This window comes from Kogia breviceps, chromosome X (genome assembly GCF_026419965.1).
Source record: "Kogia breviceps isolate mKogBre1 chromosome X, mKogBre1 haplotype 1, whole genome shotgun sequence".
NCBI classification, from domain to species: domain Eukaryota; kingdom Metazoa; phylum Chordata; class Mammalia; order Artiodactyla; family Physeteridae; genus Kogia; species Kogia breviceps.
In genome coordinates, this window is record NC_081330.1 from 95,410,439 (window position 1) to 95,428,500 (window position 18,062).

The 18,062-nt window shown below is 47.0% G+C and overlaps 1 protein-coding gene across 1 annotated transcript in view; it reads left to right on the forward strand.

Moving 5' to 3' along the window:
• The window catches only part of DIPK2B (divergent protein kinase domain 2B), a 51,710-nt gene extending 36,353 nt beyond the window's left edge, over positions 1 to 15,357 (forward strand). Inside the window, exons 3-5 of the mRNA XM_059050601.2 lie at positions 6,598 to 6,771; positions 9,688 to 9,976; positions 11,548 to 15,357. Of these exons, the coding sequence (XP_058906584.1) occupies positions 6,598 to 6,771; positions 9,688 to 9,976; positions 11,548 to 11,888 (804 nt within the window). The 3' untranslated portion in view covers positions 11,889 to 15,357. The remainder of the gene's footprint in view (positions 1 to 6,597; positions 6,772 to 9,687; positions 9,977 to 11,547) is intronic.
• The last annotated feature ends 2,705 nt before the right edge of the window (positions 15,358 to 18,062 follow it).

An 18,062-nucleotide genomic window follows, 5' to 3' on the forward strand; every position in this document is an offset into this window, starting at 1 on the left:
CTTCTACCCTTTGTGACTAACTTTCCATCAGTGACTAAGTTGCAGGGAACCTAAATTGCTCAGCCGAGGTGAACGGTACCAGAGAGAAACTTCTCAGTGGGGCAAGGGGCCTGTCATAAGGCTACAATATCTTATGGTACCTCGTAACAGTGGCTGAGATGAGCTGCGTCATAAAGTAACATAAAAGACTGAGATTTATGAGGACATTTTTGGATGTCTGAACTTTGAAAATCATCCAGAGGGTTTCTCCAAAATAATCACTGGTGGCCAGCATTTGTAGAATGAAAAGTTAACAAACCACATTGAGTCTGGGTTTCAGATTTTTTTAAAAATCAGAAAGGACTTTAATAAAAGAGGGGGGAAAAAAATCCATCTACTGAAGTTGGAAAAGAACGGTGAGCTGTTTCTCTTAACAACATAAACCAAACAGGGATTTTCACGGTTTTGAATACAATGCAGCTTGAAGAAATAGTTGGGAACTTTTGGGTTAATTATCCACAACTGATACAGTTATTGAATGCTCATTGTTCTAATTAGGACACATTGATTAACTAGGACACATAATTAACCTAAACTCTGGACACATTGATTAACTAGGACACATAATTAACCTAAACCCTGCTTCACAAGCACATTTAACAACTAAATCATGTGAAAAGTGTTGAGGTGTGCAACCAGAAAGACAACTCACAGGTTTATTAGCACTAGAACTTTCTCTTCTCCCTGGGTGCTAGGAGAGCTTGATAAAAGTAAATCCACTAAAAGCAAAACCACATTTGTTCAAGATTTCCCTCAGCTTTCCAAATTGAGCTGACCAGGGCAGCCTTCTTAGTGGAAAAGCTAACTTCCCATCTTTTTTTTTCTTCTGGCATCACTACATGTGTGTATTCGTACCTCCCCACATAGAACAATGGTGGCCTCTGTGGGCAGCAACGTGAACTTTTTTTTTTTACTTTCACACTGTACAGTTCCATAGTATTTGAATATCTCACAATGAACACGCCCACGATAGCCAACTTTGGAAACGTCTATCCTCTCAGTGCATGGAAAAAAGTACACGGGCTAACCATTCTCTACAGTCAGTGTGGGCACCGCCTGTGTCCTGATCCATTGATGGGGAAGATGGTGGTAGCCCTTGGAAAGGGCAAGGAGGGGAATAAAGTGACTGGAGTTAGCACATCTGCTATCTTTAGAGGTGTGCCATAATTTGCAAACATAACTTTTATGTTCTTTAAAGCCTTAGAACAAAAGAACAGATTCTATCTGAGAAGTGAAAATTAATTCTCATTTCAGCATGAAGCTCTTCATTAGTTGGATATGTCCTGGGAAAGAAGGTCAGATTCCTGAATGAAACAGTGCCTTCAGTTAGCACTGTGACCTCAGCTTGCTGACTTCCAATCTTAAAGGAAAGCCAACTTCTTGTCTTAGATTTATCTTTCTAAGAGCATCTAGTGTTCTTTCTTCTACACATTTTTTTCCATCAGAAAAAGAGTATTCAGTGGTGGTAAATCTTTGCTTTGCTTTTCTTAAATAATATAGGCTATATTCTCTGTGGTGTGCAATGTACCCTTGTAGCTTATTTTATACCTAATAGTTTGTACCTCTTACTCCCCTACCCCTATATTGCCCCTCCCTCCTTCCCTCTCCCCACTGGTAACTGCTAGTTTGTTCTCTATATCTGTGAGTCTCCTTCTTTTTTGTTATATTCACTAATTTGTTGTGTTTTTAAAATTCCACATATAAGTGATAAATCATATAATATTTGTCTTTCTCTGTTTGACTTATTTCACTTAGCATAATGCCCTCCAGGTTCACCCATGTAGCTGCAAATGGCAAAATTTCTTTCTTTTTTATGGCTGAGTAGTAATCCTGTGTGTGTGTGTGTGTGTGTGTGTGTGTGTGTGTGTGTGTGTGTGTATACCACTTCTTTATCCATTCATCTGTTGATGGACATTTAGGTTGCTTCATAAATCTTTGCCTTTCGGGTAGCATTTGCTTTGTGGAAACAGCTAAAAGTCATCCAGAACCAAGTGGGATCATTAATGTGGGAAATGAACTTGAGGATAATGTGCACCAATAAGCAGCATGATCTTTAACAAGTCACCTCCCTTTCCTGGTCCCTACCTTACTATTCTCATCTGGAAAATGGGAGCATTTTACTAGATCACTTGATCATGAAGTCTACAATTTGCATTGGCCAGCACGAGCTGTGAAAGTTAATGTCACTGCATTTTCCACAAACTGTTTAAGCTTTTTTAAAATCAATCACTTTAAATTTCCGGGAGAGTCACAGGGCAAGAGAAAACTAAAAGCTAAAAGTCCCTGTGTATGCCGGCATAATGTCTGTGAAAGGCTTGCCATATGGCCTGACACTTAGAACTTCCAGAAAATGTTACCCTCCTTTCCCCAACTGTGTCCTGCCAACCATGGTTTCAAATAGTGATCACCACAGAGGCTTCTGCGTCAGCCCTCCACATGCAGCTCCCTTGCCACCCTCCGGAATTCACCAACACACAGGACCACTGGGAATGGGCTGCGTGTGCCCCACGTTCTGTGATGGCAGGCAGTCAAACCCCAACCGAGATGTTGTCCCCCTGCTGTCATCTTCCACTTCCAACGGGACCCTCAAGCGGGGTAGATCTCACCCATGGCATGGAACTTGAGAAGGACTAGGGCAATTCTGGGTAGGTTATTGAAGATCCACATGACTTCTAAGTTGTGGTCTGCTCTGAGGAAAGCCCCCTCCTGCTCTCTTGAACTCTCTTATCTCTGGCTTCTAGGGAGGAACAACAAGCACAGCTCTCTCCATCAGAGTCACAGCATCATTTGTCTAGACAATTTAACTTTCACGCTTCTGTTCCGGTAAGAACCCTTTAAATGGGGACACCGCTGATTGCTGGTGATTTTTTTGAGCAAACACATGACAGGATGTGGATAAAAGCCAACCGAAGGTCAAATAGCTCATTGGGGAAGTTACTTCTCGTGTACTCAGATTTCACTAGAAGCTTCAAAAGTGAAAGCAAATCTAGATTTCCATCTCAGTTGCTGTTGTTTCCGCACAGAACAAGTGCTTTTCCCTTGGCATCAGTGTATGTGTGTGTATATATTATATATATGTAATGTACATATTGTATTATGATAATATATTACATAAAATATACAATATTAATAATTTATTAACCAATATTAATAAATATAGTATAAATGTTAATATAATAAATTTTATATAAAATAATAGTATGCAATATAATTATATATAACATATAATATTATATGATATAATGTGTGCATATATATATATATATATATATATATATAAAACAGATTTATTTCAAGGAATTGGCTTATGAGATTGGGGGACTGGCAAGTCCAAAATCCATAGGACAGGCCAGCAGGCTGGAGAACCTTGTGCAGGACCTGATGTCCACAGGTGGAATTTCTTCCTCCTCAGGGAAACCTTAGTTTTGCTCTTAAGGCCTTTCAACTTCTTGGATCAGGGCCATCCACGTGATCAAAGATAATCTCCTTTACTAAGTCAACTAACTGTAGATGTTAACCATCTCTACAAAATACCTTCACAGCAACACCTAGATTAGTGTTTGATTGAACAACTGGGCACCATAGCCTAGCCGACTTGACACATAAAACTGACCATCACAATGATGTACCCATTAAATTTCACTGACTGTTTTATAAACCATTAGAGATCGAGGTGGAGAAGCGTGCCAATAGCTCTCAGTACCACCCTGCACTGAAGACCCCTGTGAGGTGACAGTGCGGCAGAGCAAAAGCCCAGTCACTTGCACCACACCGTGAAGACCTTGACCCACTGGCTGGTCCCCTAGGGATGGCACCAGACAGGAAATGCAAGGATGAGGAAACCGGGCATGAGAGGGGGAGGGGCAACAGAAGGCCAGTGTTTGGTCTTCCTTTTGCCTTTCATTGGAAGATGGTGAGTTAGCCCTGTTGCCCACGTATAGAGAAGGGAGTAGTGATTTGGAAACTCCAAAGCAATGGGAAATCCCCAGAAAGTGTGTATTTCCAATAAAATAATGAATCATTATTTTATTGGAAATGTTTGGTTTCCTAATTCTGTTTGCCATTGGCCAATATCACTGTGGGCTTGCACTTGGCCAGCACAAACCAAACAGGAGTAGATGCAGCCTCACTCTGTGAGTGGGACCTTGGGAAGCAGCTGCCTCCACCATAAAGGGAGATTGGGGTACAAGATGGGTTTAGAGCCTCTTCCGGCTATAGTTCTAGAGATGGCCCAGAACCTTCTCAGCAAATATACCAGTTATTTATTGCTGAGTAACAAACCACTTCAAAACTAGGGGCTTAAAACAACAGGAATCATCAGTTTTGCTCACAAATATTCAATTTGGGCAGGGCTTGGTAGGAAGGCTCCTGAGGCTCCACGTGGCATCAGCTGGGGTGGTTCAATACAGCACTGGAGGACCCATTCCCAAAATGACCGAGTCATGTGTCTGGCAAGTTGGAGGCTGGCTGTCAACTAGGCACTCAGCTGGGTGAGAGCTAAGGGTCTTGCTTTCTCTCCATGTAGCCTGGGTTTCTTTACAGCGTGGTGGCTGGGTACAAGAGAGAGCCAAGTAGAAGCTGTATCTCTTTTTATGGCCAAGGCTCAGAAGTCATACAGCATCACTCCCATAAGCATTCCAGTCACTAGAGTCACCAAAGCCAGTCCATACTCTAGGGGAGGGGAATTAGATTCCACCCTCGATGGGAGGAGTGTCAAAGAGTTTGTGAACATGTTTTTAAATCACCTCCACAAATGATACCTCTGGTGTCCACCCTCATGTTGGGTACTAGCTCTGACACCTCCTTTTTGTTGGCCCCCCTCCGCCATTCAGCTGATCACCAAGACTTGTAGATTCTACTACCCTCAAATCTTTTCATTCTCTCATCTCACACCTGGACCATTGCATCTTCTTAACTGATCTTCCTGCCTCCATTCTTTTCTTCTGTGATATCTAGGATTAGGTTCAGCTGCATGTGACAAAAAATCCAAGTAACAGTGGCTTAAACAAGATCAAAATATACTTTTCTTTTACATAAAAAAAACCTGATACATAGCTCTCCAGGGCTGATATAGTGGCTCTGTGATTGTCAGGGATCCAGGCTACTTTCATTTTTCTGCTCCACAATCCTTAGCATGCCCTGGTCAAAGATGGCTGCCCAAGCACCAGCCATCACTTCCACATTCCAGTCAGGAAGGAAGAAGGAGTAAAGAAGAATACATCCGCTCCCTTTAAGGACCTTTTTCAGAAATTTCTACTTATATCTCATTGACCAGCACTTAGTCATGTTACCACACCTAGCTGCAAAGGAAGCTGAGAATGGAATCTTTATTCTGGGCAGTCATATGCGTCACTAAGGTTTTTGTACAGCTTGTTCCCTCTGCACAGATACCCTCCCACCCTCTTTGCACGCTCCCTCTACCCTTGCTTCAGGCCTCTGCTTAGACTTCACTGTCTTCCAAGAAGCCTTTGAGGGGCCCACAAATATGTTTTGATTTCTTTTAAAATCAGAAGAAAAATTTGATCTTTTAGATACAAGAACGTGTTTGAATATATAATATTAAGGTATTTGTCTTTGTACCAATGCAGTTGTAAAGTATCATTTTTAATATTTTTTATGGAGGAAGGGGCCCATGAAGGCAAAGGATTTTGTGCCAGCGCCTCCAAAAGTTCTGGTGTGGCCCTGCTCCTGTGGGCTCCCATATCTCCCTGACCTCACACCAGTCATAGATCCCTCTGCATCACGTTGTAACTGCTGGTCATTTGATGGTCTCCCCCGCCCGACAGGCCTGGGAGGGCAGTGTCGATTGTGGTCCCCTTTGCATCTGCAGTGCCTCAAATACAGTCTGGTCCTTGGTAGACTCCCTGCAAACGTTGGTGGGTGAATGAATGAATGAGTGCTCTGAGCTCACCCAGCTACGGGGTTACAACCCCAGTAAAGATAAGGATGCAGGTCCTGCCTGGCTCCACCTACCTACTTCTCACCTGGCGTACTGTCTTAGTACAAATACTAGGTATGTGTGACTTGGGGAACTCAATCTCTCATGACCTAGTGACCTCCCAAAGGCCCCACCTCCTAATACCATCACACTGAGGATTAGGGTTTCAACATATGAATGTAGTGGGGTGGGGGGAGGGCAAAGATGCAGTTCATATCAGGTTCAAATTCTGAATCCAGCCCTTCCAACACTTACCTACACTCTGCAGACCTCAAGTTCCTCAGTTGCAAAATGCGGGTGGAGACACAGGGCCTCCAAGGCTCCAGCTCCTTTTGCTAGGGACGCATTGCCTGCCCAGTGCCCGCCTACCCTGATCGCAGGACAGCTCAGTCCCTTCTCGACTCCCGCCCTCCCTCACGTAGCCTGCTCAGGCCCCTCCCACCACGTCCCCCAGGGGTACTGTGCTCCATAACCCCCACCCCGACCCCCTCAGGGCCTAGTTGGTCCCCCACAACCCCGCGATCTCCGCCAATAGCAGGGCCTGCCCGTGCCGGTCCTGCCGGCACCCACGAGCACTCAGCACACTTTCCTCCTCCCGGAATCTCTCCCACCCGCTGCAGGGCCTGCCCAGCCCCCTCTTGCGCTGCCCGTCACAGCGACTCCTGGATCGGGTGGTCCGGCGCTATGCGGAGGTGGCCGACGCTGGCAGCATCTTCATGGACCACTTCACGGACCGCGACAAGCTGCGTCTCCTCTACACGCTAGCTGTCAACGCCCATCCCATCCTCCTACAGGTATGCAGGGACCACCCCCCTCCCGGAAAGCCCGTCCAGGGAGCGGGTTCACTTCCGGCTCCGAGGGAGCAGGCCCTGGGTTGAGCTGTCTCTGCCATCACTGCACACCTTGGGGCCACCAGCCCACGTTAGTACCTTTGTGGCATTTAGTAAGTATGTGTTGGCTTCTGCAGTGGGGAAGTGCTGTGGTTGCTGCAGAGGAAAGAGGTGTGGGAGCTGGGGAGGAGGGGCGGCGGGGAATGGCCGCTTTCATGGCCAGAGGCAGCCCGGAAGGGCTTTGTGGAGGAGGGCAACTTTGACCAGGTGTCTCAAAGATCAGTTCGACATGAGCTGAGCAAGCTCAGGAGGTGGGGAGATAACCAAAGAATGACCCACCCGGAGAGGTGCTCGGCAGCTGTGCTTGGAAAGGAGGAAAAAATGGAAGTAACCTAAATGTCCATTTAGTGGTAGAGGCAGCCCCTAAACAAGTCAACTAACTTGCGGAGCCCCATCACACCCATTGCTCCCGGATCCCAAGAGTCAGGACGCTTACTTAATGGGCACAAAGGAAACTAGGAAGGGAGGGGGAGGAACAGAAAAAGGAGGGTGGAAGAGAGAGGAGGAGAAGGAGGAGGAAGAGGAATAAGAGGAGGCGGGAGAAGAAGAGAGGGAGGAGAAAGAGGAGAAGGCGAAGGTGCAGGAAGAGGAGGAAGCCCCACAACAGTTAATAATAATTAGTATTGTTATTAATTCTATTATATTATAATTATTTATAATATTGTATCGACTTTAATAATTACATCGAGATTATATTTTAATTATTTATAGTATTGTGTTAATATTAATCATTCTAATTAATAATTACATTAGTTATTATATGTTTATTTATAAATATAATTATTTATAATATAATTATTATTTTAATAGTATTTATACTATATTATTTTGTTCTGATTATTTATAATATATTTAATTCTAATTATTTATATTACTGAAATTACTTATGAGATAATATATAAGTACATATTATTTTTATATATAATATATTAATTATATATTATTGGCCAAAGGCATGATGGCTGAGTACATAATAACAACTCATTTCTTGAGCACTAGCTATGTGCCAGGCACTGTGTTAAATGTTTTACATCATTATCTCATTTAATGCTCACAACTCGACAACCCCACAGGAATATTATTATTGTCCCCTCTTCCAGATGAGGTAAGTGGAGCTCAGAGCTGTGAAGTGACTTGGCCACAGTCCCTTAGGCAGTGTCAGCGATGGAACCCAAACCCAGAGCTGTCTGCCTTCAGGGTCCACGCTCTTCCTGCTAAAAGCTGCCTACTGATGTTGGCATTTGAAATCCTAGAGGACAAGAAGGAATTGCTGGTTGTCCTGCACGCTCAGAGGCCTTCCTCTCTCGTTGTCCTATACTTAGTGGCCAAGGCGGGTGACCTGGCTACTTCCAGCCCTGGCTCCTGAGAGGTCTGGCCTGGGAGTCTCCATCCACGCTGAGCTCCGCCCAGGAAGGGCATGGCGTTGATCTGCCCCCAACCCAGGGGTGACTCGTGGCCACACATTTAGACATCGCCAGGGGGCCGGGGGCCTCTCTCCATGGCACACAGTGGAGAGGCCCCAGTGGGCGGGGTGGAGGGCACGACAAGAAAATGTTCTTCACAACATGGCGAGTGGGTTAAAAATGGCAGAAGGCCACAGAAAATCATCAGAAAGGGGGATGACTTTGTTTTTTTAAGAAGGAAAATGAGAGAAAAAATGTGTTAATATTTATAGTTTTTGTCATTTCTCCCATAAAGAAACACCATTCTAGATATAGCTGCCTCAATAAATATTCAAAAAAAAAAGCTAGGATATTCCCTCCACTCTTTTTTTTTTAATTGAGATATAGTTAATTTACAATGTTGTGTTAGTTTCAAGTATACAGCAAAGTGATTCAGTTTTATATATATACATATATATGTATATATATATATATATATATATATATATATATATATATTCTTTTCAGATCCTTTTCCCTTATAGGTTATTACAAAATATTGAGTAGGTTCCCTGTGCTATACAGTAGGTCCTTGTTGGTTATCTATTTTATATATAGTAGTGTGTATCTGTTCATCCAAAACTCCTGGAGCTCTTACAAGGAGACAGAGGAAACTGGGTAGAGCTGTGTGCTTCCCTGGACCAGTGTTAGGCTGTCAGAACGTTCCAGTCAGTTGGGGAGTCTCTGTGAGTGTGTAATTACCCCAACCAGGCAGATTCGCCCAGGGCCACGCCCAGGGCCAGTGCAGCAGTTCCCAAAACTTGAGTCACCCAAGGGTCACCTTCATAATTTTTGCCCTATCCCAGAACCTACTGCCTGCACTGTTATTTTTTGAAATATTTTCTTTGAATCAGCCTTAAGTTGACCCTCTTTTTTTCCCCCCATAGCCTCTTCCTAAGCCGTGATATCTGTGAAATCTGAAATGCTGGTCATATTTTTTCAACTATACAACTCTTCAAATAAACACATTCCCCTGAAGCCTGAATACCCTCTAAAATTGTAGCAAGGGCATCAGCATTCTCTTACCTCGCTTGGGGCAACTTTGTTGAAATGCAATCTACAATATGGAAAGAAGAGCTCCCTTTTCTGAATCTCTCCATCAACAATGAAATAAAAAAGGGGTGGAGTGAGGGATGGGGGGAGCAAGGTATTGCCATGTTCCAAGAGGTATAAACAAGGTTAAGGGATGCTTTGCTGACGTGTCTTGAGATATTGGGTACCTGAATAAGGCTGATCTTTCTGTCTGCTCTTGGGGAGTGAGAGAGAGAGGGGTGGGGGGAGGGAGAGAGGAAGGGAGGGGGAGAGAGAGAGAGGGAGGGAACTGTCTCAGGAGGTTTTTCTCGCTAATCCTCTAATGCCTCCTCCTCTCGCTTGGCAGATCTTCCCGGGCGCCGAGGGATGGCCACTGCCCAAGTACCTGGGCTCCTGCGGCAGATTTCTGGTCAGCACCAGCACCAGCCCACTGCAGGAATTCTATGGTGCACCCGCAGACCAGGCAGCCGACCTGGCCTACCAGCTCCTGGGTGTCCTGGAGTCTCTGAGGAGCAACGATTTGAACTACTTCTTCTATTTCACCCACGTGGATGTGGACATGTTTGGCATCTTCAGCAACGGGCATCTGCTCATCCGGGATGCCAGCGCACTGGGCGTCATCGACAGGCAGGAAGGTACCCAGCATGGGCCTGGCTGAGCAGCTGTCATAGGGGAAGCCAGGGTGACAGGCGCTAGGGAGGGGTGAAGATGGGGCCCGGGGGTGGGGTGTGTCTCACACCACTGGGCCTCACCAGTCTCCCTGTGTCATAGTGAGAGCAGCCCAAGTTTGGGACGGGAGAGAGTCCCTCTCCTCATTTTAAGTCTCTGCCCCAGCTCCAAAGGGGAACCGGACTTGACCTTGTCAGGGCAGGAGGAGGAGATTTGCACTGTGCTATGGCCACAGCTTCACCCTCTGAGGGCACTGCCGTTGTCCGATTGGGTCTTTGTGGCGCGGGGACCTGCCCTGCCCCGGCTCACACACATACAAGCCCCTGGATCCATCTCCCCCTCAGAGCCTGTCTCATCAGATGCTTTATCTGAACTATCTGGCTGATTCAGTGGTACATTTCGCAATCCATTTCGGCACCTTTGCTCTTTCTAAAGTTTTCAAATTGAAAAGCGTGGCACCGAATGAGGTGTATGAGTGAATCGTGTTTTTGATGATGTGCACAGGCTTATCCAGGGTTCTAGAACCCTTTGAACATCGCAGTCTGTAATGGTGACTAGATATTCTGAGCCCAATAGTAGGACAGAGGATTTTAATTTCCAATTTCTGATTTTGTTTATATGAGAAGGCCTACAAAGATAGACCAATTAAACCACACTTACTCATTTCCTAATTTGCCTTTATTAAGAAGAATCAGGGCTTCCCTGGTGGTGCAGTGGTTGAGAGTCCGCCTGCCGATGCAGGGGACACGGGTTCGTGCCCCGGTCCGGGAAGATCCCACGTGCCGCGGAGCGGCTGGGCCCGTGAGCCATGGCCGCTGAGCCTGCGCGTCCGGAGCCTGTGCTCTGCAACGGGAGAGGCCACAACAGTGAGAGGCCCGCGTACCGCAAAAAAAAAAAAAAAAAAATGAAGAGAATCAAATGAGAAGAAGTGGGGCTGATTCCAGAATATTCGGAATATGTGAACCACACTGAATATCACTCCCACTACAACCCGTTGAAGGCATATTCTGGATTAGCTGTTCTTTCTCCCAACTTTGTATTTAAAGAGGGCACATGAAACTGGACCTAGGAATTTCCTGAGTTCCCTAATTCAGTCATAATAATAGGATAATCACGATATGCATGGGAGCCTTACCATTAGAAGCCCAAGTTCTGGTAGGAAGAAGTGCGTTTTCCATCCCCAGGCCTCATCTTTTTTTTTGTTTGTTTGTTTTTTGTTTTTTGTTTTTTGGGCATGCCACGTGGCATGCAGGATCTTAGTTCCCCGACGAGGGATCAAATCCGTGCCCCCTGCAGCGGAAGTGTGGAGTCTTTTAACCACTGGACCGCCAGGGAAGTCCCCGGCCTCACCTTATTGTAGCCGAGAGAGTTCCCCCCAGGGTCTCAACGGGGGCCATCATGTCCCTGAGCCCTAAATCTCCTGGTGACAGGAGATGCTAGGAGTCTGAACCACTTTGCCCAGCAATTCTCATTAGTGATGCCTCCCCGCAAGGAGAACAGGTTGTAGGGTGTGTGATGTCTTCCATGTCTCTTGTAGGCAGCCAAGCGGCCTCCAGGGCAGGAGAGAATAAAGACATCTTCAGCTGCCTGGTCTCTGGCTGCCAGACCGAGCTGCCCTCCTGCGACACCATCCCTGAGAAGCAGAGCCTGGTGCTGGTGTGTGGCCAGGTGCTGCCCCCACTTCTCCAGGCCAAGTTCCCGTCCGCGGTGCAGGAGGAGATAGACGCCGAGCTCGCTCGCTGTGGGGAGGGAACCCGGCCAGACCCCGAGGTCCTCCAAGCCGCCAGCCGGCTGAAGGACATCTTGAGGCCCCTGAGAACCTGTGACCCCAGATTTGCCTACCGCTACCCAGACTGCAAGTATAATGATAAGTTCTGAGGGGCTGGAGCCTTGCAGGCCTCCGGGGACCACATCCTTGGAACTTCCGCTGCCCGCTCGCTTGCTGCACGGTTGAAAGAAGCTGCTCCCTTTTAGACACTGGGAGAAAGGTACCTTTGTTTCCCAGGGAGAAAGGAACATGCCAACCATCAGAGGGCAGTCATGCCATCGGGTGGCATGATTGCGCCCGCTGGCTGGGTCATCGTGGAAGAGCCCAAGGGTGGGCATCGGAAGAACCAGGTGTGGACACTCATTCAGCCTCTTTGAGCCTCGTTTTCCTCTCTTCTCCACCAGACTCTTGAGTTAGTGCAAAAACACAGGGATGTGAAGGGCCAGGGACACGTGCTCCCTCCCCCCAGCCCAGGTGGTTACAAAGAATGTTCCAGAAGCATGCACGGCCAGGGCAAATGTGACGGAGCCGTGGAGGTCACAAGGCTGGCACGGAGGGAAGACTGTACCCCTGCCCTAGCCCTCCTGCCATGCTCCCCGCACTGCCACAGGGTGAGGAGACTGCAGGACAAGGGGACACACGGACAGAGGCCCTTCTGTCCCAGAAGTGTCCACAGAGGCACTTCCTGGTGTGGGAAGGAGCCAGGGGTAAGAAGAGAAGAGGGCTAGGCTGGGGGCCAATGTGTTTGTCCAGGTCCTCTGAGAACCAGGTGTCAAGACATGATGAAATGGGCAAGGATTGTATCAATATGAAGGAAGATGCCTGGGGGGCAGGAAAGGCTGGGAGAGCCATCAGGCCGGGCTGTAAGGTTGACCCCTCCCTCCCCCAAGTGAGGGCAAGAAGGTCAGGTTGGGGCATCCCAGGCTGCCATCCGGGCAACCGAAAGAAGGTTCAGCGAGACCGTCAGGGTGTCCTCGAGGCAAAGCCAGACATCAGAGGAGCTTCGCAAGAATGGAGAGCCCTTATATTCCAGTGGCAGGGAACAGCCCGTGGGAAGCATGGCCTCAGCCCAACCGCAAAGATGGATTTCAAAGCACAGCGCAGGGCACTTAGCCAGCTCTGCTCCCTGGAGCAGAAGGTCTGTGAGTTAGAAGATTCTCATTGTAGCCACAGCCGGGGACCAGGGCCAGCTCTCTCCGCACCGTGGCCTCCAGGGCAGGGCTCTAAGGAGTCTGAGAATTTTCATTCAAACTTGGCCTCACAGGTCATTCTAAAAATATTTTTTCAAGGTCAGCCAACGGAAAGTATTTTATTCAGCAGTTTGCTTTATATCTTTAAAATGTTTAGCCACGTGGTATGTGGGTCTCCGTGTATACTCCTGCCCGGGCCCCTCAAACATTAGTGGGGCTTCCTTGGACCTTTGCCCAGCCTCCCTGCCAGCCCTCCACCCCTCAGGGACCTCTCAGTCGGCTTCCTCTTTTCTACCTCTGAATCACCACCTTTAAGGTCAGAATGCCTGGCTTAATAAGGCTTCACGCTGCAGACGGGGAAACTGAGGCCCAGGGAGGAAGAGTGACTTGCTGGGATAGTTCCAGAACTCCTGCTACCAGTCAAGGCTCCTCTTGCCTTCCCCTTCAGCCTCTGTCCTGCCCAATTCTGGTCCCTTCACTCACATTTAAAGAGTAGCCAAGAAAAGTCCTGTTTGGTGGTACACTGCAGTGCGGTTGGGAGTTCCCTTTTGACTGCTCCAGACACTACCTCTGGGGCAACCGTAGCAGTGAGGATGCCAGGCCGAGCTTCTGGGAGGGCAGGCTTGGGCTGCCTGAGAGTCTTTGAGACAGTTGCTTCCTGGCTTGGTCTGGAGAGCTAGGATTGACCACCCTTCCCAACACCTTGCTTTTTTAGCCCAGTGAAACTGATCTTAGACTTCTGGCCTTCGGAACTCGGAGAGGATACATTTCTATTGTTTTAAGCCCTCACTGTGGAGTCATTTGTTATAGCAGCCACAGGAAACAAACACATACCCCGGACTCTTAGTGTCTGCTTCCCGAGAACCCAACTTGCAATGCTCTGCAGCTCCAGTCTATTGTGATGGATTCAAAAGCCAGACCCACCAGGAGGGAGTGTGTTATGCGTCCATCACCAGGGCTGGGGCTTGGACGGTTCCGTTCTTCCACTGACTAAGTCCTGGGCATCATTTAAGACCCTGAGTCCTACCTTGACCCAAAGCTTTTCCTGACAGCCCAGCTCCCAGCAAGCCTTTTCTGAATCCTACCTCTGTACCCCTGAACCCCAGGCCCGCACCCGTTTGAGGCTAACCTCAAGGGTATTCCAGAGAGATCTGAGCTCCTCCTCCCCATCCAGCTGGGAGCTCCCTGAAGATGCTAGTGGCACAGAGCTCTTTGTATTCCCTGTAGCAACCAGCACAGGGCTAGGCACAGACCACGTGCTCAGAAAATATTCTTGCTGAGAATAATGACTATGTTCTTCAATCCTTTTTGTTCTGTGCTCTTCATACACCATGTGCTCTAGACTGATTTTTTGTGTGTGTCCCCCGCAAAAATTCATAGGTTGAGATCTTAACCCCCAATGTGATGGCATTTGGAGGTTATGGGGGTGGAGCCCTCATGAATGCCCTCATAAAAGAGACCCCAGACAGCTTGCTCACTCCTTCCACCATGTGAGGACACAGCAAGAAGGTCCTGGCTATGAACCAAGAAGCTTGCTCTCACCAGACACTGAGTCTGCCAGCCCCATGATTTTGGACTTCCTAACCACTGGAACTGTGAAAAATAATTGCTGCTTATAAGCCACCCAGTCTGTGGTATTGTTATAGCAGCCCAAACGGACAAAGACACCATGCTGAACATATACAAGTCGCAGCCACGTCCTCGAGAACAGCTCTTTCCCCTCAACAGCCAGGAGACAAGTGAGTCAACACTCAAGAGACCTAGCCAGAACAAAATCATCGTACTATGTTCTCAGCCCCCTGGAATCTGATTGGAGGCATTATTTTTTTCTGTGTTTTGCCAGCCACTGTCTTTTTGCCTGCAGGACCGGCTGCATAATTTGTGGGACCCCCTGCAAAATGAAAACATGGGGCCTCCTGTCACTGAGAATTGCAACATGGGGCCAGCAGAGTGTTAACCTAAGTGCAGGCCCCATACGACTGTATGTTGATACCCACGAAGCCAGCCCTGGGTGCCTGCGAATACTAATTAACCTCTGTGTAGAGGGTTCTTGGGGTTTACTGGGGTCTCACTTGATCTCCACAACCAAGGGGAGTAGCTGTGGAGCCAGAGGTGATATAAAATATTTAATAACCATCATGGCAAAGGAACTGACATAGGAGAACAGACTCCATTGGCTTCAGCTATCAGCTCGGCGTCCCCACAGCCCTGCGGGCAAGTCCTGCTTTTCAAACAAGGAAACTGATGCAAGCGATTTGCTCAAAGTGACAATTTTTAGGTCTCCTGCTTTCCTAGTCCTCCCCTGTAGCATCTAACTTCTGCCTATATGTGATTGCATGAGCCTGAATATTTCCTCTAGAGCTAAAATAAATACTTTGTTGGATTTGTATTCATTTTGCAAAGGTCTAGAGCCCTGGAATCAGACACACCTGGCTTCAAATCATGACTCTGCTCGTTACTGTGTAACCTTGGGCAAGCTGCTTAACCTCTCTGAGTCTCTCTTTCCTCACTCATGAAAAGATGAGAAAAAGATTTACCCTTGCAGGGTTTTTACCCTATTTAAGTAATACTGTTTCTCAAGAGCCTGGCACATACGGGCGTTCTATATTTAATGGTAAATGTAGGGCAAGAACAGAGGGTTTCCTGGCAGAAAGGGCTCCTCACACAGCCAAGGTGAGTGCTGCAGCGTCTCCGGAGGGACGCTGATCTCTGCCCCAAGGCTCTGCTCTAGACCAAAGGAACCACCAGGATGCCGCAGGCTGCCGGACAGTCTGACTGGGGCCATTTTTCTTCCCTCCCGCTCTCCAGACTCTAGGTTGATCATGAATGGCAGCCGGGAAGCCACTACACTCGCCTCCACAGCCTAGGTCTCCACCAGGCTCAGGAGGGAATCCTCCTTGAGCAGGTAACATTGGGATCCTTGGGAAGTCCACCCGTGCTTAGTATCCAAGAGGTTCAAGTATCCCTCTTGGCCCATTGAAAGCTCACAGCTCACTGCCTGTGCGTGGTGATGTGGCTTTCCTGCCCACTTCAGGCCTGTTGCTCACATATATTGGCACAGCTGAGCTCCCGTGCACACAAGTATAGTCAGATCGGTCTGCAGCTCTTTATGTCATTTTTAAAAAACCGATTGCATCTGCGGGCTGTGCGGGATGGCCAACACCCAGGCTGAGGACCCTGAATTTGCAGATGTGATGACCCTCTGAGAAGGCACATTAGAGGAATAGGCCAGCAAAGGGGAGCTGAGCAACCAGTGGCCCGCCCATTGGAGCTCTTTGTAGAAGCAGACAAGGAGAGGAAGCACCCCCAGCCCACTAGGGTGAGCAGGGCATCGTCTCAGGCCTGAGCTGCCCGTGGCAGCGCAGAGAGAGCAGCGGCTCTGGAAGCAGACTCGTCTGCTTTCAGATCCTGTGCCAGACCCTCTCACCAAAATTTGTACGTCAAAGTTATTGACTGCAACGTTGTTTGTCATTGCAAATAGAGAAAACAACTTCAGTGCCCATACATGCGAGAGTGGTTGAATAAACTGCAGTACATCCACACAAAGGAGTGCTATGCAGTTCTACAAATGAATAAGGAAGGTCTCTAGGAACTGACATGGGATGATTTGCAAGATATAGTATGACGTGAGGAAAAACAAAAAAGTGCACAAGGGTATTTATAGGATGCTACCTTTCATGTAAGAAAGAAGAAGATATAAGACAACGCTTATGTATCCGTTCACCTGTGATGCAAAAAAATGATATACACACACACACACATACACACATACGTATGTGTGTGTATATGCATGTGTGGGTATATAGATACATAGATCTAAAGAATAAACCAGAAGCTAATGAGATTGGTTCCCTACAGGGGGTGGGTGTCAATGTGGTGGAAAGAAGAGAGGAATGGGAGTGGGGCAGCAGGGATATGAGGAGGGAGTGAAACTTTTCTGAGCATGCCTTTTTGTATAACTCTGACTCTTAGAACCATGGGAGTACCTCACACAACCCACAAATAAATAGTTAAGATCAACCAGGAGGTGGGTTGAACTAAAATGAAATACAAAGAGTAACAGACGGACCCAACTGTATCACAAATGAATAAAACAACTACACAGAGGAACTAACTTAAGTAACTTGGAAACTAAGCCTTTTGACTACATAGTATAAGACGAACAACAACAAGAAGTGTACGCACACTTTAAAATGGTTAATTTTATGGTATGTGAATTTTACCTCAATTTAAAAAGAGAGAGGAAAAAAAGAACCATCCACAAAATCTGTGCTCTAGTTAGTAAATATTTTTCTCATGAGGATCTGGGTTAGCAATTCCGAAACTACTTTAAGTTTTGAGCAAGTAAGTGAATATGTTATGGATGGTGAGAGACGGGCTTCTCACGGCTCGAGAAAGGAGTTACAAGTCAAGAAAGAGGGAATTTTGTGTTCCTTCCAATTTTGAAGTCTGATGTTAGACTGGAACTGGAGGTATCACTATGAACTCAGGCTTTCTTTTTTTTGTTTTTAATTTTTATTGGAGTATAGCTGCTTTACAACGCGGTGTTAGTTTCTACTGTACAGCAAAATGATTCAGCTATACACATACAGATATCCCCTCCCTTTTGGACTTCCCTCTCATTTAGGTTACCACAGGGCACTAGGTGAGTTCCCTGTGCTATACAGCATGTTCCGCTCAGTTGTCTATTTTATACATGGTACCAATAATGTATATGTGTCAATCCCAGTCTCCCAATTCCTCCCACACCACCCCTTCCCCCCCTTGGTATCCATACATTTGTCCTCTACGTCTGTGTCTCTATTTCTGCTTTGCAACTAAGATCATCTATACCATTTTTCTAGATTCCACATATATGCGTTATTATACGATATTTGCTTTTCTCTTTCTGACTTACTTCACTCTGTATGACACTCTCTAAGGATTTCTCATATATATGCACAATGCCCAAACAGCAGTCAGTGCTCACAAACGGTCCTCAATGAAAGATAGACATCAGAACCAATTGGCAAAATGCCCAAATAGCACTTCGTGCTCAAAAGAGAAGTTTGTCCGGGTACACACTGGTGGACTTAGTCAGTCTTGGCACTCATC